Genomic DNA, 24,142 nt, shown 5'->3' with positions numbered 1-24,142 from the left:
CGCGTCCATTACTGAATCTCGGTTCTTCAACTACATAATTTTAATATTTAAAAGAAATAAATAATAAAAAACTTAAATGTATCTCATAAGGTAAATTGTTACATTCAATAAAAAGTTATTGCTTGGAATTCACTGGTAAAAGAAAAGAAAATATTTAGAAAAAGAACTTTGGTCACACCCAATATTCTCAGCCTCCAACAATTTTTCAAGCACCATTTAAGACCACAAGGAACAGACAAAAAAACAGCCATTTTGAGAGGGGGACACCTTTTACTGTAACACCCAAGATGTCTACCAGGTAAGCACCTCATTTTATATCTCTCCAGATAAATGTTAAAAACTTGGTTGTCAGCGAGCATACACAACTTTTTCTTTCTCATTACCGAAACAGCAAGTTTTCAATGTTTAAAAATGAAAATTTTATTGTGTTTTGGGAATTTTAAGGTTTTAAAGTCTAAATACAAAAAGCTAGCAAAAGTTTAGCCTAGCATCATGGTGGCCCCAGAGAGGCCCCAGAAGGTCAAAGGTCACTCAGGCTCATAACAGCTTTCTCATACACGCAACAATTAAAAGCCTGTTCTTGGTGGAGAGATTCACTGTTCTTGTAATGAGAAATTAATGTTTTAAGTGACATGAACTTATATTATTTATTTATTATTTATTTATATTATTTATTTATTATTATTTATATTATTTATTACTCGTTATTTATTTACTTATTATTTATTTATTAATTTACTTGATATATAGCATAGTATATAGTATATTGTATATTATAGTATCTATGTCATAGTTTATTTATGTATTTATTTATTTACAAAAATATTTATTTATGTATTTATTTATATATAAAATATTTATTTATTTATATACACACACATGTATATATCATCAATACTTATTAACAGTTTTTTTTTTTTCTTATTCGGAAATTATATGGGTGCCGCTGTGGTCCTTTGTAATTGAGCACTGACCTGCTATATAAATCCGTTTATTATATGAATTTTCATCATTTCATGTCATTGCATTGTATCATGTCATTTTGAGATAAGTTTAATATACATTGCATAATAGAATGTGTGGTTCAATGTAACAATTCTATGATATGGCTATCCATATAAGCTGTCTTTGTAAATAGTAAAGTAATATTTTTACCTTTTACATTTTAAAATCAACTGTAATATGCAATGTCATTTAATTTCCTAACAGACAGGAATCTGTTCTGAATAAAAAGGCATCCGCAAAGGCTAGGCTGGCTAAGTTCAGAGAGAAAATCTACAGCAATCCTGAGCTACTTGAGGAGTACAGATGGAAAGAGAGAGAGAGGTTCGGGGTGACAGGGAGATAATAGGGACACACACACACACACACAGGTTGAGACAGACTGTGAAAGACAGGCGTGTACATGAGGCTGAGGCAGATGTGCATGCGCTCACACATGGACACACAATGAAGTCCAAATATAAATAACAATGGTTGTGCACAAAACTTTCATTTGTGTAATGACTGTTCAGTAACACAAATCTTGGGTTCTTCTTTCAGGTATCACAAACGTAAGGAGAGTGGTAAAGTGAAGACTGTCAAGGACCTTACGAAAAGAGAGCATGAGAAAAAAAAACTCAAGTGGAGACAATATTCAGCGAAAAGCTACAAGAACAAAAAAACAAACCCAATGTGTTCTCAATCTCACTCCAGATTCTTCTGTGAGTGAATTAAGTGATTCTTCAGCAATAGCTGAAGTAAATAAGCCAACACCTGAGGATCACGTATCAATACAAGACGATGTACCAACACCACCACTGCAGTCATCAACCCCAAAGAGAAGCACAATCAGAAAGAAATCAAAAGTTGTCAACAGATTGAGGACCAAACTGAGACAGGCAGAAGAGGAATTGAAAAAAAACAGAAAAGAAATGCAGAATCTCAACAAGAAATTTAGGAGACTTCAAGCTCGAAGGGTGACTGTGACCAAGCAGATTGCCACGACCGCAAAAAACAAAAAAGTCAGGCAGCAGAAAGGTGGCATTTCGCTCAACAGCAAGAGGAAAGGCCTGTTGAAAATGGTACATTCTTTCCTCCATAGGGATGATGTATCCACTGTGGTCAACGGAAAATCTGGGGAGATCCGGCGGAGAGGAGTGATCCATAGGAAAAGGCACTTGTGTGATACAATGGCTAACCTGCACAAGAAGTTTTGTGGTGAAAACCTGCATCAAAATGTGTCTAAGGCGCATTTCTTTAAGCTTAGACCGTTTTGGATTGTCAGGCCAAAAGTTGCTGACAGGGATACATGTGCATGCAAGCTGCATGAAAATTTCCATTTCAAAATAAAAAAGTTACACCAGCTTGGAGTTTTGGAATCATCTTGCGCAGGTGATGTCGTACAGTCAGTTGTGTGCAACACCGACAACATTGACTGTATGTACAATCGTTGTGAGGCCTGCAAAGACAGAGTGATTCCAACAGCACTTGATGTGGAGAACAAGGGCAACATAATCACCTGGCAGGAGTGGGTGACCAGGTCTATCACAGTGGAGAGGACTGGGAAAGCTGCAACCAGGGAGAAAGAAGTGAAGAACACCGCACTTGAAACCCGAAGTACTTCCATTGAGAGGTTGGTAGCTCTTACCACGGAACATCTCCCCAACTTTGCCGCACATATCTTCAACATCAGGCACCAGTTTTCCGCTCTCAAGACGATGAAGCATAGCATCCATGATGATGATGTGATGGTCCATATCGATTACAGCGAAAATTGGAGCTGCAAGTATGCGCGGGAAGTGAAGGATACCCATTTCGGAGGTGGGAACCAGCAGGTAACCCTCCACACTGGTGTGTTCTACAACAGTAAAGGCAGGGTGGAAGCCTTTGCATCAGTGTCTGCCAGCCTCCAGCACAATGCAACAGCAACATGGGCCCACCTGGAACCTGTTTTGAGGTACATCCGCCAACAACACCCCAATGTATGTAACATACATTTTGTTTCTGATGGCCCAACATCCCAATACAGAAACAGAAATTCGTTCTACTTGGCCTCCACTGTACCATTCCTCCATGGATTTAAATACGTGACATGGAACTTCACAGAGGCGTCTCATGGAAAAGGAGCCCCAGATGGCGTGGGGGCAGCCTTAAAAAACCTGGCAGACCGAATAGTGGCATACGGCCAAAGCATCAAAGATGCAGATACTCTGTTTCAGCAGCTGACCCTGAACTCCTCGGTAACTCTATTCCAGGTGTGTGTGTGTGTGTAACTATGTTCTAGGCTATATTGCACATTGTAGATTGTTTGGTTGAACACCATTTCAATCTTCTGTGAAATGCCTGTGACTTAAGAAACTGATAATGAAGTTCACTGTGACTTTGACAGGTGTCTGAGGACAAAATTAAAGAGAGGGGTGAATTGCTTCCTCCACACCTTAAGCCAGTCCCAGGGACAATGAAAATCCACCAAGTAGGTCAAAATTAATATATTTAAGTGCTCACATAACAAGTCACACTAGCCACATACTGTAAGTTAGTACATTCAAGATATCATTATGTTGCCATCCTAATCACATTTCCATAAATTAGTAAATCAGTAGATAAATTACTAAAACTGTTTTTGTTAATCTACACAACAGCTGATGTCCACCACTCCTGGGGTAGTTCACACGAGGGAAGTGTCATGTTTCTGTCAGAAAAATTGTGAGTGCTTCTCTCCATCACGCCATGCATTTGCGGAGGAAGACGACGTTTCCACAAAGCCACCAGAGGCTTCCATAGAGGTTGGCCAGTGGGTCCTTGTGGAATACGACGCAGATCTGTTCCCCGGTGTAGTTACACAGGTAAAAAAAATATTTCAAGGCATTACTTTCAAGTGAAACTACATTGTCAGGCTTGTTTAGTCGCCAAGTTTCAAATGAGTGCTGGAGAGGCAAGTTGATGGCACTCTCTTAAAATTATTCTTTCTAAAATACAGATTGCAGATGACCAGTATGAGGTGGACACTATGAACTGCGCTGGGGAAAACCGATTTTATGTGCCATCAATTAAGTTTTCTGGGGAAAAGGTGTGGTACTACCGCCACGACATCAAAGACCAAATTCCCGAGCCTCTGCCAGTCACTTCCTCTGCGAGGCATTTTTGTGTTTTGCCTGATATTTGGGCTAAACACAAGCTGCGCACCTGATGCATATTGTGATGTATGAGATGAGATGAGCACAATGAGATGTTGTAATGATCATTTTGTATGTAAACATTCCATTTCGATTTATATCTACATTGATGTGTATTGTTTTCATGAATTTAATGTTTCACAGTTGTGTAATGAGATGTATTGATTATATTGTATTTAAACATTCCTTTTCCATTTATGTCTACATTCATGCTTATATTTTTAATGAATTTGTGTCTGAGGTACTGAGGTACAGTATGCTGGAATGTGTTTTATTAAAATACACAGTTCAAAATGGGATATTTTCATTCTTTCTGAGAATAATTTTCAACAGAAAATGCCACATTTACTTCTCCATACAAAACTCTAAAGGTAAATCTCAAGAATTTGTTATATATTCCCAGCATTCACACTCTGTGTTTGTTGTGTAAAGTGTTATGGTGAATTAAGTAGGAATCTCATTACCGAAACTTTGACACTCATTTCCGAAACACCTTTCTCTTTACATAACACAGGTTTTTTTTTACTTATTATTTTGCTGTTGTAAAACAAATTCTAGTTTATAATGGTATTTGGATAAATTGTATTTCTTCATTTGTCATCTGTACTAAATAAGTAATTATACATTTGAATTTTCAGTTAAATATCCTGAAAAAACAGGACATGAATCATGAAACATGTTGCGGTAATGAGACAAATCATAAAATTGAAAAAAAATGGGAAACTTATAAATATAATATTTTCTGGGCTATATACACATATGGGCACAACTGTTAATAATATCTATTAAAAAACTAAAATAGTTGTAACTTTTAAACCATATCTATTCTATGTTATCATGTTGCGGTGCTGAGAATTTATGTGCTCTGACTGACTAAAATGCTCCAAAATATACAGAAAAAAATGAATATATATATATATTTAAGTGTTTTAAGAAGTTTAGACCCTAATCTTGCATAACAAAAAGAAAAATTGTATTCAAATGCCATTTTAAAATTTTCAAGTGTGAACCGTTTTAAATCTGTTTTTCATGAGAATCGCCCACATTTGGACACAAATTGCATGCTTAAATAGCCTAAGAACTATTTTAAAACTGTTTTGTTAAACTATTAAACCGTAACACTTGCCATCACGCATGCACCTCTTCCTCTCCCTATCCTTCTCTCGTGCACTCACATACACGATGGCATAGCATCCTGTTTGTGACAGATCCCTTACAAGCACATAGCCCATTGTGTATGCCTATGGAACTAATTGCTATCAGTCAGCTCTTGGATTAACGTGATACACAGGATTTACACTTGTGATGCAAGTTGATAGACAATTGTGTATCAAAAGAAGAAAGAAAAGTTAGCATAATTAAATGCTTTTGAATGAAAATTTTCAGCATATCGCCATAGCCTAGGCTACTATCTACCCCCCTTTTTGACAACTGAAATATCGGTTTTACATATCGGTCATCGGCCTCCTGTTTTGGTAATAATTGATATCGGTATCTGCCCTGAAAAAACTTTGCCACCCACGGATCCCACGTCGATCCCTACCGGGAATCCTCCCGAAGCTCCCGATAAGCCACTCATTGCATTCAAAGCATTAAATAACTTAATTTAACAGATATTGCAACTGCATGGTTAACTATACCATGAGGTTAATAAAGCTGGTTCTGAATTAGTCATTGAATTAATAGCTTTATTTTGTTATATAGAAGTATCTAAATAACCTGTTAAAATGTACCAGAATTCAGGAAATTGCATCTAGTCCAAAAAACAAATTCTGGGGGGACCCCATATCCCCCGCTGAAACATAGACTGTATATATAGAACTGGACAGTGTGCCGTCTGTTAAGTGACGCAAGCGTTAGTCCAGAGCCCCCTGGTGGCTGGCTGCTGTACAATGTGTAACTCCGCCCATCCCCATGTATTTCAATGGCCAAGTAGCCAACTTTACGTGTCACTTTTCTCACCTAAAACTATTTTTGTATCAACAACTTTTTATTCGAAAAAATAGTTTTCAAGATGCTTCAATACACACTATTTTTCTTTTCTCACTGAAATTATTTTTTTTTAATGTTATATTAACAAATCCAAAAAGGGCGTGTTTACACCTATGATTGACAGCTGGCTGGCTGCAGACACGACGCTTTGTCCATTATGTTTTACCGTCTAGGCTGCAGACACCACCACGTCATCGCTCACTTATTTTAACGACACCTGATTTCGACACATAATCTAACCTAAATAAGTGTTGCTGTTATTATCATTAGGCTATATCTTAAACCATGTACAATCAACAATATTAACAATATACACAAAGTGAAATCAATTAAAGCAAGAAAATACATTTTTAATATCAAATCCAGTGGGAATACGCAAGATTAGATTAGATTCAACTTTAGTGTCATTGTGCAGACTACAAGTAGCCTGGGTTTTCCCATGCTGCCTTACACGCGATTTTATTCTAGCTGCTAGGCAGTAGAGGTCTGCGCGGGACTGATTAACACGCTCTAGAAATTCACAATTTCGTCGCCGTAGTAGTCCAGCATAGTCCAAAATAGTCCAGTCCATACAACTTCATTTCAATTTCAAAAGAAATACTGGACTATGTTTTTTTTTTTTTTTAAACGGCGACGAAATTGTGAATTTCCAGAGCGTGTTACTCCACACTCGGCAATCGACACAGACTTTCCCCTAAAGACGCCAGCTGCAGCAGCAACATTTCCGGTAAGGTACTGCCTTGATGAAATTCATTCTGGACTCTCTATCTGACCACATAAAGACCTCGGGATACTTCGGTTTGACTTTAGGGACCCTCTACTCACTACCACGTAAGTGCAATGTTGTTTGGAACTGTAGAAGAGGTATAAAAATAGCGTTTTGTAGCGGCGAAATAATATGCCCTTCTCACTTCCACGCTAACGAGCTTTGACTAAAAACGGTAACATCGAACTTTCTCAAAACACATCCGAATGACATGATTTGGATGTCAACTCAACGTATGTACTCCCAATCATCCGTAAATCGATCTAAAGTTTTAAACATTTAAACATTTGAAAATGGTTGAAAACATTCATTGGAAATATAGAAAAGTAATCAATATGTAATTAAATGTAATAACTTACATTACTTTGATAAAGTAATTGAAATAGTTGCACTATGATTACATTTTAAATAGGGTGACTTCTAATCTGTAATCTATTCAAAAGTAGTTCCAAAGTAACCTTGCCAACACTGAAGTGAACACATAAGTGAGCATGACTGTCCAGTAATTACATTCTAAAATGTCTCACCTCTCCTCTCATCTCCAAAGATGCTATACCGTGGAAAGCCTGGCAAGTTTCTCTGGGGCCCCAGTAGTAGACCATCCTTCACCCACTGGACTAGTCCTGTTGCCCTCAGTACGTGACAGTTCAGCTGAGCCTTAGCGCCAGCCTGCACTGTGACATTCCTGGGTTGGGTCAGGAAAGCTTGTTGTGCCTGGATACTTTTCACTGTAGGGAAACAGCCAAGCAGTGGTAAAAGGTTAGCAAAAAATGCAAGTTATATTTTGTGCTGTATCAATGATTTTGTCAAATTAAATATTTGCTGTAACATGTGTGGCTAACACTTGTTTGATTCCTACACTTGTTTATACCAGCATTGGTTACGCTTATTGAAACGGCGCTAAAGAGTTTTTACAAAAGTACTAAGCTAACTCACTTGCAATGACCAAAAATGGTGCAATTAAAAGCCAGCTATGATTTTGGCAATATTCAGGGTTGGGGAGTAAATTACCTGTAACAAAATTGTGTAATTACATTTTAAAATAAATAATTGTAAATGTAATCAGTTACAGTTAGTAAGATGTGGGAAAATTACAATTACAAATAATAAATCATGCTAGTCAATTTGTCTCCATCTCCTGCTCCATCCCCTACTCTTGCAACTTTTGTGTATGTAAATGAGTGTGTGCACATGTGTGTTTGCGTTTGTGTATATGTGTGTGTGTGTGGGGGGGGGGGAGTAATGGTGTGTGTGTGTGTTTATGTGCGTTTCTGCGTGTGCATGCTTGTGTGGGTGTTTGTGTGTGTGTCTGTCTGTGCGTGCGTGTGTGTGTGCATGTGTACTGTGTATGTGTGTGTGTGTGTGTGTTTTATGTGTGTGAGTATGTGTGTACCTGCGTGTGAGTATGTGTGTACCTGCGTGTGTGGATGTGCGTGCGTCTGTGTGTGTGTGTGTGTGTGTGTGTGTGTGCATGTGTACAGTCACTAAATGCACACATAAATTAATTTATTGTATGGCCTCCTATGAACGGAATTCCACGAAACTTGGCATGCATCCAGAGAGTGTCAATGATCCTACACTTCAAATTTTGTGCAGTTTTGAACATGTCAGTGTGGTAAATTTCATGAAGACTAATGTATGGCTAGGCAGCCACCAAGGGATGATGTCATGCACATCCATGAAACAGGCCTGCTGTATGTAATCTAATAGACTTGCCCAGTACCAAATAAATGGTGCACATTCATTTTATGGACAATACGGTAAACTGATCCACCAATATAATTAATTGAGTATGCGCTGATTAGCTAAAAAGGTGTCTTCCATTTGCGTAAAGGGCAGGCCATGATTGGCCATATTGCAGAAAGAGGTGGAGTTTGAACACCAGCTCCGAGAATAAAAGCTGACTCCCAGTTTGTGGATCATCCGCTGCAGAGGACATCCATCCATTCACATCTCCTGCCTGGCTGTACTTAGTCTCTGCCTGTTCAGAGCTGTATACTGGAGTACCAGTATTTGTGAATAAAGGCCATCAGTGGCTTCTTCTCATCTCAGACTGTTCTCTGCTGGTTGCATTATTCAGAGTGCTAGATTGGAGGTAATGGGTTAGTGGCTTTTTCCACCACATTTCTTGGAGGTTCCACCAAATTTTGTTGAAGGACGTGAAGCGTTCTGCCCCGGGAGAAGATACCTGCACCTGCGGAGTTACAACTCCTCATTTTTGTTTAACTAGGTGGCACCATATCATACATAAAGCTCAATAGCATACAAAAAATTGGTCACCCTAGGCCCTACGGTTCTCGAGATAATTACAGCAAACTGTGTCCGGGTGAGCAATGGATCAAAACAAAAATCAATGGTTCCGTGTCATCATGTGGGGCTACATGCCCACCGAGTTTCGTGTAGCCCAGTCTTTCAGTGTCCCGGGAATCATTGACACAAAATGACTGAAGAAAAGCGGTAGTGGCCACTCCTTATCTTTTCTTCTCTGTGGCATTCCTTTAGAGTGTCTGGCGCCCAACAAAATATCCTTCCTTGCTCTTAAGGCCACTACTTCACTGCATTCTGTGACATTCTATGCATAGGGGACGCTACAGCTGCCACATGTCAATATCTCATGAACCGTTTGATGTAAAAGAGAAATATAAATGACAAAAAAAACAACTATAGCAAAGCACAGATGACGCACAACACAAGAAAATACTATGGGCCAGATGTACGTACATTTGCGAACGTAGCGTTATCAGCGTCATAGACAAACCGCACATTGCGAACGCTGTCAGACCCAAGTTTCCGTCGTATTTATCAATCGTTCAATCCTTAGTGTAAGTTATCTGCCTTTCTCCGCCCATAAACGCAATTTACGAACGTCCACAACTGAATGGCAGCGCCTACAAGCGCAGCTGAATGAAGTTAACTGATGACAACATTAAAAGAATCAAACGTTTAGCGATCATGAAATAATACCATACATGATAAGATGTCAACAAGCAAGGAGATAATGAAGATCAGTAGTTCTACTCAAAATGCTTGTGCACGTAGGCTATGGAAGATTGGTCAAATCTAGCAAGTAGGAAAGTTTAAGTGAATGACGTGAAAGTGAAAGTAAGACATTCGAAAGGCCAACGAAAGTTAATGTTGCTTTTGATAGTACAAAGACTTACAAAACTGATGCTCTAAATAGCGATTCTGTTGTCTTTGAAAGGTTCTCTTATTAACGCATTGAACTGCAATTTGGATTAACACCTGCTTTTACAAGGCGGAAGTATTTAGGCGCAAGAATAGACGGCGGCGCTTTTAGGAGCAGTCTTTGTACATACCGCGGAATACATAATTAGGCGCTCTTTACTCTTCCCCTCCCATCTTTTTACGCTAAACTCCCACTTTCCCCTGGATCCTCCCATGAATGCATATGCATGACATTAAAAACGCAATCTGCCACTTTCAGCTCCCGCGACAGGCAGTTTGCGCTTTTTCATCATTGCGGCCTGTTTGTACATACCTCGCAATGATTTTACACGCACGTTGCGAAACAAATACGCCTGAAATGGGCGCAAAAGCGTTAGTGCATCTGGCCCTATGTGTCAGGGCCCAAAGTATTGTAAAGGACTCGTCACATCCTGATCATGGACTTTTCAAAAGACTGAGGTCAGGCAAAGGTCTCTGCTGCTACAAGACCAGAACAGAGAGACTGAGGAGGAGCTTCTATCCTCAAGCAATCCGTATCCTGAACACACACAAGACTATATAAACTTTTTTTGTTTTGTTTTCTTACACACTTGCACATGGACTGTACGTACACACACTGCACTTTTTATTCTCTCTTGGTATTTATTAAAATATTTCTTGATCTTTCTTTCTTCACACTTGCACAGAAAAAGCTGAACACCGAACGTCATTCACATTAACGTAAAGTCATTCACAGAACTAACATCACCCAAAGTAAAATGTTCAAAATGGGCCTAGCCAACACAGGTATCTGTTCACAATGCATTTTAGGTAGCATGTCTATTTTTGTACGCCATGTGGCTCTGTCAACCAGTTCACTCTTTCTGGATCACAGTCACTGAGACACTGTCCACCATCCTGAGCTACAGAATCCCATCATCCCCAACACTCTGTCTCCTTGGTGACATCTCCGAAATCCACATCCTGCAAAAATTCAAGAATCCATTGCTCATCTCTCTAGCTGTCACTAAGAAAGTAGTCCTCCAAAACTGGAAATCTTGCCACATCAATCACTGGACAAATTTAATCTCGGAACATATGGAAAAATACAATGCACACAGAGGGAAGCAAATGTCAGCCTTTGAAGACACCTGGACCCCATTTTTAACATTTCTAGATTCAACAAAAACATAACTTCAAGCCTCCCTCTTCTGTTTTGTAAAGTTTATTTATTTATTTATTTTCTTCTTTTTTTTCTGAAACTTGTGAAATGATTCCGTTAGTGGTAATGGCCCTGGGTGATGTGTACAGTGTTTTAATTCAGTGCATGAACGACTCTCCAAAACCAAACTTGTGAAGTATATTGAATAAAAATTACCAGTTTACCTTAACGAAAGCTTTTTTCTGCATCAAGTGAAATGATAATGATTTTCTGTTGTCTTTCTTGTGATATATTGAATAGTTGAAAAGTCTGACATTATCTGTGGCGTGTTTATTTTTAATGAAACCTGTCTGATCTGGATGAATGAGAGCGGGAGTGACTGTTTCTATTCTGGTTGCTAGTGGTGATAATTTTCAAGTCACTATTCAATAGTGAGAGAGGTCGGTAGCTAGAGGGGTGAGATGGAGCTTTGTTGGGTTTTAACAGTAATATCATGGCTGCTTTATTCATGTGTGTGGGTATGGTGGAAGAAGTTTTAATTTCTATAATTACTCTCTTGAATAGTAGTGATAATATGTCCCAAAAGTGTAAGTAGAATTCGGCTTCTAATCCATCTGGTCTGGGAGATTTGTTGCTAGGAATTTTATTGAGTGCTTTGGTAAGTTCATTAAGACTAAAGGGTGCATCTAGAATGTTTGTTTGTTCTACACTTAATTTTGGTGTATGTCAGACTGTTGGTGAGTGGGGGAATAGAGGTTGCTGTAGAAATTCTGAAATATGTTGTTTATATTCTGTGGATTTTGATTAATGTTTCCTGTGGAGTCCAAGATGGTTGGGATGATTGATTTATCTTTCTTGTGTTGGAGTAGATTTGCTAAATATTTACTGTTTGCTTTATTACTGTATTGAAAAACATTATATATCAGTTGCTGAATTTGAAATTGTGTTTTTTTCTGTATGATATAATCAAGTTGTGTCTGTTTTGGTTCACTGGGATGGCGGGATATTTCATTTGTTAAGTGATTTTTTGTTCTAATGTATTTTCCAATTGTTGTTGCTGTTTTTTCCTGTATGAAGAGTATGATATGATTTGTCCTCTGATTACGGCCTTCCCAGTTTCCCATAGCAGTAAAGGTGAGGTGTCTGGAAAGTCGTTCATCTCCAGAAAGAATGCCCACAGGGTTGTAAAGTTGGGGTCTTCTAACAGTGAGGTATTGAAGTGCCATGTAGTTGAAGTTTTAGCATGTGTTTGAGTGTTTAGAGACTGGGGCTTGATAACTGATATTAATTGGGTGGATTGTGTTGCTCCTTATCCACTACACTATACTGCCCAGTGGAACTACAACACAATTTAAAAATATAATATAGATATGCCTGTTTACTATGAACAAACCATTTTCATAATTTATGTAGGAATGTAGGAATAATGCTTTACAAACGAAGAATACAGCATTTAATAATAGTTGACATATGTTTAATAAATGCTCAGGGCCGGAGCCAGAGGGGTGGCTCCGGGTGGCCAGGTGCCACCCCCAAATCCTAGTCTACGATTGTCCATTAACATGGTCTAAGGCGGGACCTTTCTTGATGCACTTGCAGCAGTTTGAAGTCAGACATCAGAAATGTAAGTGGCAAACACGCTTGCAGACCGAAAGGTTTCCCCGATCAGGAAATACTCCTTAATTCGCAACTTTGTGTAGGCTTAAAAGAGGTAGCCTAAATATCGTGCCTATGGCGATATCTTAAAAAAAAAAAACATTTATTTCACTTGTCTCGCTGGATTGAAGGCAGAATGTGGGTTGTTGCGCAAATAGATGAATGAGGGTCAGGAGATTCCGTTAACAAAAACCTAAAGTTTTTCTAACATTTTCTCCAATATTATCGTAAAATATGTCTCCATGCAGGGCAGGGCTGGTTCTAACCTAGGCTACTATATTTGGGTGGGCTGGTAGAAATTTTGGGTGGGCAACATAGCAAAGCTGTCAAATTGGATCAAAACTAACATAAACAATCAGTACTACCTAGCTTGAGTTGCTGCAGCCAACAGCCAGGGATCGGCAGTATGTCTGATATATGTATTTAAATTACAAAATAGTATGTTGTCATTTGTATTTTATTTAGTTGGAAAAAAATGGCATCATATTTTGTATCAAAATACTTCATAGGTTTGTAGTTTAAAAATACTGCCAAATACTTTTGGTAAAACCAGTAACCTACTTTTGGTGATGTGATTATAAAAGTGCAAAACAATGAATGCAGCACTAGTGCTGACTTGTAATTTGCCCAGAGTTGTTGTGATCAGAATATTGAGATTCAGGCAGATAAGTAAAATGTAGGTTGCTCACACACTCCCTAATACCAACCTCAAGTTTCTTGAGAACTTTAGTCATCCAATTCGAACACATGGAACCGGTTATGTAGTTGCCCTGCAAGAAGTTGCACCATGTGCAACGTGAACAATGTTTGCTCACATCCACAATACGCTCCTTCATACCAACCTCAAGTTTCTGAAGAAACTGATCATTAATCATCCAATCGGAAGACATGAAACCGGTTATGGTTGCCCTGCAACAAGTTACCCCACGTGAAAATTTAATTAATAATTTGTCCAGGGCCCAGTTTCCCGATAACGACAGAGACACGCTCTAAAGAGGGCTTTTTACGATTCATTTTACGATCGTTCGTTTGGTTTTTCCGACTGTTTCCCGAACATGCTCGTAGCGTGAACGCACGTGCACTGCTCTTAAGATGCTCTTAAGGGGAGCTGTCCACGTTAATAGTTCTGAAATATCCTCTGATTTGATGGTGATGTCAGGTGACTGCACGTCACAGTTATAGGCCTACCGTTTAAACTTCGGATCTACACATTAATTCACATCAATACGAATATAGAAACACTTTGACATCTGCATGTAAGCATCCCAAGTAGGTTATACCACACACAGACATAAATAATTGTAATTATTTAAGATTAGATTGTTGCACCATGCAATACTTTTTCGCTGTGTCACTTAAGAACACGTTTGAAGATAAGAAAGAAGTCGAGTAAGAAAGTGAGAAAATGTGTAGGCTTAGATTTTGATGCAGTAGGCCTACAGACTAAACCACATGTTCCTTCTCTGCTTGTACCCTTAAAGGCCTAATAAAATATAGCCCTCACTTAGCAAAGATAATGGCAAACTATTCTGGCAACGTCTCGTTCCATAACTTGATTGCATTTTTGTCCGCTTTTCAATATTATGACCATTAAATGTAGGCTATGCTATTTTGCACGCTAAAATCTGATTCATCACAGGTAAACACAATAAAAAGAATGGGGACGTAAGTTGGATTATGTATTCTAATTTGTAATTCCTCTGTATGTCCTGTTGGTGACCTCAGTGAGAAGTGCTGTTAAGACGCTCTTAGCCGGTAACGAGAACTCTGGAGCACTCGTAGATCTACGAGTGTTTTCACGACGCTCTTAAGCTACGATGGTTTCGGGAAACAGTGGGCAAATCTTAAGACGTTCGTAAGAGGGACTTTACGACGCTCTTAGGCTTAAGATGCTTTCGGGGCTTGTGATTATAATATTGAGATTCAGGAAGATGATATTGCTCACATACAAAATACACTCATTCATACCAACCTCAGGTTTCTTGAGAAAATAAACAAAAAAAGAAAAGACAAAAAAGCAGGTCAAATTATATGGTAACACTTTATAATAACTTCACACAATTCATAATTTATTAAACCTTTGTTACTTATTAGTTAATGATTTGTTCATCATTAGTAATTTATAATTTGTTCACACAGTTATAAATTGTTTGTTCATAGTAAATAAGCCTATATCTTAAATAGGTTTATACATTATTTGCTAACACTTTATTTTAATGTGTCGCTGTTACAGTGTACCTACCTAATTAGGTACAGTGGTACATCCTGTGTTACAACATGTACTATCAGGTACTATCATTGTACTTGCATTATGTATTTGTGAGTACCTACATATAGTTGTTACATTGTAATATTGAGTGCTTTTACAAAACTTTGCCAATTTGTCTAAATTTTCATCAGAGGCAAAGAGCTGACCTGAGACCTGCTGGATGGGGTAAATCTGGTCATGATAGATTTGATATACAAACCATTCTTAGCTCCAACCTGTGCTGCTACAACCTTGTTACTCTTTGATACAGTGGAATAAACCTATTAAGTGTACTGTCACAGTGAATTTGTTCCGGCCAGGGAAAAAGTTCCGGATGACGCAACAATACCGTTCTAATCAGCTGTCTGATATGGTGTGCGCTCGTGAATATGCAGTACCAGTTAATTACTTACATGTACAGTGTACATATGACATGTATGTTGTGTTGTGTCTTCGATGTCTTGGAACAGGTCTACTAATTCACTACATAGTACATATATCAACTGTGTTGGTACACACTTATTGCTCTTTGATACAGTGGCACAAAGCCATTAAAATGAAGTGTACCAGTTAAGTACTTACAATTACATATTACATGTATGTTGTGTCATTGGTGTCATGGAACATGTCTGCCATTACCCTACATACTGTAGTACATGTATCAACTGTGTTGATACACATTTATTATTTTGATACAGTGGAATAAACCCATTAAAATAAAGTGTACCAGTTAAGTACTTACATTACCAGTTAAGTACATACATATTATATACATCCTGTCAATGATGTCATGCATCCTGTAATTGATGTGTTGAAACATGTCTGCTGTTACACCACACAGTACATGTGAATTAGTAGACCTGTTCCAAGACATCGAAGACATAACATACATGTCATATGTACATGTAAGTAATTAACTGGTACACTTAATAGGTTTATTCCACTGTATCAAAGAGTAACAAGGTTGTAGCAGCACAGCTGTTACATGTACACTGAAGACAATGAGGCCTTGACTGGAGCTAAGAATGATTTGTATATCAAATCTATCATGACCAGATTTACCCCATCCAGCAGGTCTCAGGTCAGCTCTTTTGCCTCTGATGAAAAATTTAGGCAAATTGGCAAAGTTTTGTAAAAGCACTCAGTATTACAATGTAACAACTATATGTAGGTACCCACAAATACATAATGCAAGTACAATGATAGTACCTGATAGTACATGTTGTTACACAGGTTGTACCACTGTACCTAATTAGATAGGTACACTGTAACAGCGACACATTAAAATAAAGTGTTACCCAGAAACTCTTGCATAGTTGTAGGGGTTCCTATCTGGGCCAAGGTAGTGTAGTGGATAAGGAGCTGGACTAGCATGCAGTAGCCTGAAAAGTTGAGGGTTCGATTCCCGGCTTTCAATATTATGTCAATGGCCTTCAATTTAATTGACATGTGCACGTCGCTTGTCTGCTAAATGAATGAATGTGAATGTAATCTTTACAACTCATTTGAAAATGTGTTGCAAGGCATAGAAAGTCCTCACTTTAGATAAGCTCACAAAATATCATTAACTAACCACTTGTAACCCCTGAGTTAATCATGAATTATAGTATTAGGAAGTGGTTTATAAAATATGTATCCTCACCCTAACTAATCATTAGTGCATGTGTATATTGCATAATTTATTAAGTATTAACAATAATTCATGAACATATTTTAGATATAGGCTTATTTACTATGAACAAACCATTTATAACTGTGTGTACAAATACTTTATTTATGAGAATTAACATAGAAACAATGCTTTACAAATGATGAACAAAGCATGCAATAGTTTGCAACTGGTTGATAATAAGAAAATGATTTCATTATAAGTGGTTGTTTCCTTACTTATTAAGTATAAATCATGTACTTACAAACATATTTTTGGATAGGCTTATTTACTATGAACAAACCATTTATAATTGTGTGAACAAATGCTTTACTGATGATAAATTATGTATGAACAAGAAATTACTAATGATGAACAAACCATTAACTAATAAGTAACAAAGGCTTAATAAATTATGAATTGTGTGTAGTTATTATAAAGTGTTACCAATTATTTTAACAGCTACAAAAATAGATGGCCATAGATATAAGTTATTGTGGGGGAAATGTCTTAGATGAGTATATTTGTATATCTTCATTTACAGTAATATAATATAATAAAATGTATTATATTTTAATGTCCCCATGATTAAATTTGTTTTAGAACAGCATAGCCCAGTGACAGACAACTTAGATAATTAACTTTAATATGTTTGTATTACATTTTATTCAAATACAAAGAAATGTTATGTGATGGTAAGGTATTTGTGTTTTTTTTGTCCTTCAATTTATGAGTATGGTGTTTGCGTCTGGTTTCCCTAATGTATTTGTGCTAATTTCACATCTTGAGCCTGTTTCTGTTTATCTGGATGTTTTGCCTCATGCCACCCTTGAATTAATCAGTGCCTCACTAGTGCCACCCTTGTTAAAAATGTCTAGAATCGCCACTGTAAATGCTTAACAGTGTGTAGTAGAAGAAAACAGAAACTCTTGCATGGTTGTAGATGTTTTCATCTGGGTGAAGGTAGTGGATAAGGGGCTGGACTAGCATGCAGTAGCCTGAAAAGTTGGGGGTTCGATTCCTGGCTTTCATTGTTGTGTCAGTGGTCTTTCATTTAATTGACATGTGTACGTCGCTTGTCTGCTAAATGAATGAATGTGAATGTAATCTTTACAACTCATTTGAAAGTGTGTTGCAAGGCATAAAACATCCTCACTTTAGATGAGCTCACAAAATATCATTAACTAACCACTTATAACTCCTGAATTAATCATAAATTATAGTATTAGGAAGTGGTTTCTAAAATATTTATCCTCACCCAAACTAATCATTAGTGCATGTGCATGTAACAACTGTTAAATAATGGAAATATTACTTCATCAAAAACATATTATTGCACCATTTATTAAGTATTACCAATAATTTATAAACATATTTTAGATATAGGCTTATTTACCATGAACAAACAATTTATAACTGTGTGTACAAAGACTTTATTTATGAGAATTAACATAGGAGCAATGCTTTACAAATGATGATCAAATGATCCTGATGATAATTTTGTAATAGTTTGCAACTGGTTTATAATGGGAACGTTATTTCATTTATAAGCGGTTATTTTATTATTTATTAAGTATAAATAATGTAGTTACAAACATATTTTTTGGATATAGGCTTATTTACTATGAACAAAACATTTAACTGTGTGAACAAATGCTTTACTGATGATGAATTATGTATGAACAATAAATTACTAACCATTAACTAATAAGTAACAAATACATTAATATTAATGATTGAATTAATTGATTAAGTTATTTATTAATAGCTTAATAAATGATAAATTGTGTGTAGTTATTAGTAGTTATATTAGGCTACTATAGCTCTGCGCTCATTTCAATTCATATAGGTGGAATATCTCACAAACTTTTCGTTCCACACATAACAAACCGTAAACCAGAATAAACAGCAGAGCTTTCCGAACACAAAGGTGTAATGCAATCCCCTGTACAATAAGCCGTTCCAGAGTAATTTGAAATGGTAGCAAATTTCTATATGATTTCCAATTTTAAGTGTCTTAAAACTGAGCTGTGCTTAAATACCTACATATGTGTAAATATTAAAATCAGAGGATATACAGCTTATGGCTCATAATGATTTGTTTTCACAAAATGCTAAGCATGCATGTATTTAAGTGTCTTAAAAAAGTGTGCTTATATTGGTCAATGCATAATTTCATAACAGGCCAAATAGAAAATAAATGTTAAATGTTAAATATAGTCTAGACATAATATTAAAATCAGATTATGTAGGATAGTATAGAGTTAGATAAAGTTGGATGGCTCCAGAACTCACATCAGTGGATTGGGTCTTAAAGGAGCCACACCACTTTTATGACACTATAGCTGTTCTGTTGACCTTTAGATTTGTTGCTACTGGGCATGAATGGCAGGCCAATTATGAGTTCTGTCCAACATTGATGGTAGGTTTAGAAAAAAAGTCAGCACATTTTAATCATATTGCAATAATACCAATAACCGTGATCATTTTGGTCATGATTTTTTATCAAATGTTCATACTGTATCTCTAGTGGCTGGTAGACTTTGGAATCCACCAGCCACAATGGTTGGTGGAAAAAAATATTTTAGGCTATTTCCATCCCTGATACATATGTGCACTCATACACACATTCATAAGTCTCAATCTGTCCATTTCTTTCCACAAAACTCGCCAGAAGTCATCATTTAAGGGGTTAATTGTTTTTTTTTTTTTTCTACTGAGCTACTATCTTTTTCAGGTGGGCAGGGGGGCCCTTTTCATGTCTGTGCCCAGGGGCCCAGTGGCTCATAACCCTTCCATGCCACAGGGTTAAAACCCTGGTCTTGTTTTCAAGTGTTAATTGTACATTTTGAAGAAACTTTTCCATTCTATTAGTTTTTTTTTAAACATAAATCAGGGATGATACTGTACATAGCAAAAAAATCAGGGGAAAGACATTTTTAAAATTAGGTTTAGGGAAAAATTTAACGCACACGCACTATGACTTCACAAACACCCAAAGTTGGCAACCCTGTCTCCATTGAACTGGGGCTCGTTTCTAGAAAGCGTCGTTTGCTAACTTGTGTCACAACCTTGGTAGTTCGCTCTATCGTTCTTGGATTTGGTGTTTCTAGAAAGGGTAGTTCGAACTCTCAATTGCAAACAAGGACACAAAGTTTGGTCGTTTGAACTACTGCCCCTAGGCAGTCGCACTTGTGTCGTTCCTTAGTAGTTCCTGTTGGTGTCCGGAGTGCCTAACAAAAAATCACAATCGCCTAACCAAAAATTACGAAGTGGATGTTTATCTCGTGACTCAATGATTGATCTATCCTGTACCTTTATTTTGATTAAGAGACTGACTCCCATACTTGGCTTATTCTTGCTATTTATGTTAATTTGAGTATTGGCTTGCTTTTTGATAAGCTAGTATTATAATTTTCACAGACTCTTGAAATCAGCACAGTGATAAATGGTGTGGTGGCTAAAGCTGGTGACTTGTTATTCCAGTGTTGTAGGTTCAATTTTCTTATGATGTGAGATTTGCTTATCGCTACCTGCAGGTGAACTAGTGTGACACATAGATTCAATTGTTTTTGACTGATGTCTTGTAGGCTACCTATGGTCTGTCGATGTAGAGTAACTATATATATAAATATGTATGGTCAAAACCTATTGTTGTGTCTCGTAGGTCTACTCTTACTCAGAGGTGAAGAGAAGAGATAGGATGCGAACTCCGGCCGAGCGCGTAGTGCACTGACGCGCTGCCGTTAAGCCACAAGACAATTAAAAATATATGGGATACCCAGACATTAATCCAGGCTATATATTTTCTCTAACATAGATATTTAACACAAACAATGACATATTGGTCGGCTTCAGTAAAATGTTTTATATTCTTGCAGTAGGTTTAGGTTTTTGCAGCTGACGATGACAATGCCAGCATTAATCACTCGGTTTAAATTAGAAACATGTCAACATAGGCTGTGGCAGAGAATTTCTAGGGGGTGGGGTATTACACGTTACCACTGTTTCCACCAATGATATATATCAGCTGCATCATCAAGAACGTTATTTGGAACTACAGTGTTATATATATATATATATATATATATATATATATATATATATATATATATATATAATGGAATTATATATATATATATATATATATATATATATATATATATATATATATATATATATATATATATATATATATATATATATATATGTGGAAACAGTGGTAACGTGTAATACCCCACCCCCTAGAAATTCTATATGTATATATAGATAGATAAGCTCTCATTAAGCAAAATAATATAATGTAACGTTACAGTGTCAGCTACACATGTTAGCAAGATGCACATAACATCAGCTATGTTATAGTTATGGAATGTAAATTGACCGTTTTTGTTTAACAAATACATATATACACTGTAACGTTACACTACGTTATATTCCAAAAATAAGTCAGTGGAAATGCATGGATTCAATTGCTTCCAGTAGCAGCAACTGGAATCCATGCATTTCCACGGAATTATTTTTGGAATCTGACCCCTTATCATACCTGTTCATTCGTACTCATCGCTCGACTTATTGTGAATAAATTCAAGATGGTGTCGAACGGTAAAATTCCTTAAGGTACTGTCTGTATAAATCGTCTTGTAAATAAACTACCAGTGCTTTTTCAAAGTTCTCCATGTCTCATTTTAAATGTCAAGGCCCTCGGAAGTCTACCAATGAAGTATGGAGCTACTTTGAGCCTCGTAAATGGTGTAAAACAGTGATTTATTTGGATGGCTAGGCCGATGCCCGAGGCACCACAACGAAACACTGTGGGTAGCATTGGCTAACTAGCGCCAGATTTCTGAGTGCAGGGGACAAGCTGAGGTGAGCTATGAGACATACGTTCACACTTCATGTTTCACTTTAGGTCAAAATCACACCGGAATTATCCTTTAATGATGATTAATTTTCCATCTGGGTCCATGATAGATCGGTTTAGAACTGAATATCTTTATTTATTAAAATTAAGAAACCTCTTTGTTTGCTGTTAGATGTTGAAGAGTATATTTTGTCAAATTATCTAAAGTTAAGATGCTGTAATTCTGTGTCTGTTCAATGTGTTTCTTGTAGGAAGCAGATATCAGCCCTTATGGTTCAAAGAACGCTCTGCGGACATTCAGAACCAAAGATTTACCCATTCACCTCTGGACCAAGTCTACCTACTGGAGCAGGTAAAAAGAGAATATATCACAACTAATACAACTAGAAATTATTTACGACGAACTGCAAAGTATGCTTGCTCAGGTGCGGTTCATATATATATATTTAAACTTAAAAATGTATTCTGACTCGTTTAATGGATGAATCTCTATGCCCCCCTCCGCTCAGGTCTAAGCAGCTAACAGGAATGTATACCTGTTCATCACCTGTGACATATTGTTAAATTGACAAACACCATCGTTAAGTTTGCTTTTGAAAGCACCATAGTCGGCTGTATCACGAGTGATGATGAGTCTGCTTACAGAGCAGAGGTGGCAACCCTGACATCTTGGTACCAGGACAACAGCCTGCTGCTCAACATCAGCAAAACCAAGGAGCTGATAGTGGACTACAGGAGACTGCAGGAAGAGGAGCACACACCCATCCACATTGGGGGCACAGCAGAGAGAGTCAGCTGCTTCAGATTCTTTGGAACTAACATCAGTGAGGATCTGAGCTGGTCACACCATATAGGGATGGTCGCAAAGTCAGCAAGACAGCGGCTCTTCTTTCTTCTTTTTTTCTCTCTCTCTATCTCTCTTGCCACTTGCCCCCACCCCCACATACAGGTACACCCCTCTCACTCACACACACCACTACACCCCCTCACACACACACACACACACACACACACACACACACACACACACACACACACACACACACACGCAGGTAACAGTGAGAGGTTTAGGAGGAAAGTGTTAAATACCATAACAATAAGGTAAAAGTAATCTTACCTAAAATAATTGTAAAGAGGAGAAGAAAACATCTGGATCCTTGAAGCATTGCCAGTAAAATCATGCTGCTCCTCTTTCATGTGTTCAGTGCCTGCCAAACATAACATCATTATTAAGTGTGCTTGCTGAAAGCAGCACACTTATTGTTCTTCTTAAGTTTTCATATTATTATTCGGTAACACTTTATAATAACTACACACAATTCATAATTTATTAATCCTTTGTTACTTATTAGTTAATGGTTTGTTCATCATTAGTAATTTATTGTTCATACATAACTTATCATCAGTAAAGCATTAGTTCACACAGTTATAAATGGTTTGTTCATAGTAAATAAGCCTATATCTAAGTAAGTATAAGTATACTCTTTTGATCCCGTGAGGGAAATTTGGTCTCTGCATTTATCCCATTTATTTCTTCCGACATATTGGATTTAATAGAAAGCGAAACTAAAGTTTCACAGGTCACAAATGTGGTCCGAACTTCACTAAACTTGATGCACATGATCCTTGGACCAAGCCTCACAAAAGTTACTAGAAGGATTTTTGATTTTTGGAAGCGTTTGCCCGTCACAACCAAATGAAATTGCTGGTGTAGCTACGAAACAGGAAGTAGGGAATTATCTCAGGAATGCTTCCACTTATCGAAACCAAACTTCGGACATGAACTCGAGACTCCAATGTGAGGATGAACAAGATCTAAAAAAAAAAACATTCAAAAATGTAATTATTTGACAAATGTCAAAGGAAATGCCACGTTAACTGGAATATGCAGGAGAGTTCAGAACAGCTATCAGAGCAGCTAAACTGGTAGGAAAACTACCACTTACCACTGTTTATGGGCTAGGTTTGCCCAGGTTGTTTTTGTTGCCGTTTTTGGAGCCTGGGCTGTCCACAGAGATCACGTTTTTTTACAGTGTATTCAGGACACAGACAGCTGGCGGTTGGTTAGGTATTGTTTGCAGTAAGTGACATAAAATGTTTTAGCCTAAAAAATGTGTGGCATCGCTTAGAACACCTTACTGTTATTTCTGTAATACTGTTATTTCTGCATGAAGTCGAAATTTAAAGGTTAAATATGCTTTAGATTTGTTATCGTATAAATCGTGATTAGCATCATGTTATTAAAAAAAGCAATTGAATGGGCTAACTTTCATTAGCTAGCTATGGAGTATGTTTAACACTTTGACTGCCACACTGTTTTCAGAAGCTTTGGCCCAGAGTGCCAGCAATCATTGTTGACGATTTTTGTAGAGCCACAGCGTATTCTATGTTATAGCTATGGAGACATACTATGGCTCATTTGAAAGGTGAGACTTTAATCTCTCAGTGAGTACAAACCGCTTATTTTGTACATGCCTCTGTTCC

At 37.3% G+C, this 24,142-nt stretch overlaps 2 protein-coding genes across 2 annotated transcripts in view; one reads left to right on the top strand and one right to left on the bottom strand.

Moving 5' to 3' along the window:
* Positions 1-22,861, bottom strand: part of nphs1 (NPHS1 adhesion molecule, nephrin) — a 155,852-nt gene extending 132,991 nt beyond the window's left edge. Inside the window, exons 1-2 of the mRNA XM_048261958.1 lie at positions 22,776-22,861; positions 7,443-7,643 (exon numbers count right to left, since the gene is read on the bottom strand). Of these exons, the coding sequence (XP_048117915.1) occupies positions 7,443-7,643; positions 22,776-22,839 (265 nt within the window). The 5' untranslated portion in view covers positions 22,840-22,861. The remainder of the gene's footprint in view (positions 1-7,442; positions 7,644-22,775) is intronic.
* Positions 2,581-4,266, top strand: LOC125306437. The gene is made up of 4 exons (XM_048261815.1): positions 2,581-3,236; positions 3,371-3,454; positions 3,624-3,827; positions 3,962-4,266. The coding sequence occupies exons 1-4, from the start codon at positions 2,700-2,702 to the stop codon at positions 4,169-4,171; spliced, it is 1,035 nt and encodes a 344-aa protein (XP_048117772.1). The 5' UTR covers positions 2,581-2,699; the 3' UTR covers positions 4,172-4,266.
* Positions 22,862-24,142: the final 1,281 nt, after the last annotated feature.

Source organism: Alosa alosa, chromosome 13 (genome assembly GCF_017589495.1).
Source record: "Alosa alosa isolate M-15738 ecotype Scorff River chromosome 13, AALO_Geno_1.1, whole genome shotgun sequence".
Lineage (NCBI taxonomy): Eukaryota > Metazoa > Chordata > Actinopteri > Clupeiformes > Clupeidae > Alosa > Alosa alosa.
This window is presented reverse-complemented; position numbering and strand designations above follow the sequence as displayed.

What these genes read in the sequence shown, in the direction of transcription:
- LOC125306437 (XM_048261815.1), top strand. Translation starts at nt 2,700, where the DNA reads ATGAAGCATAGCATCCATGATGATGATGTGATGGTCCATATCGATTAC. An exon ending in GGACAATGAAAATCCACCAA is followed by an intron (nt 3,455 to 3,623) that starts GTAGGTCAAAAT and finishes TCTACACAACAG; the next exon opens with CTGATGTCCACCACTCCTGG. An exon ending in TCCCCGGTGTAGTTACACAG is followed by an intron (nt 3,828 to 3,961) that starts GTAAAAAAAATA and finishes TCTAAAATACAG; the next exon opens with ATTGCAGATGACCAGTATGA.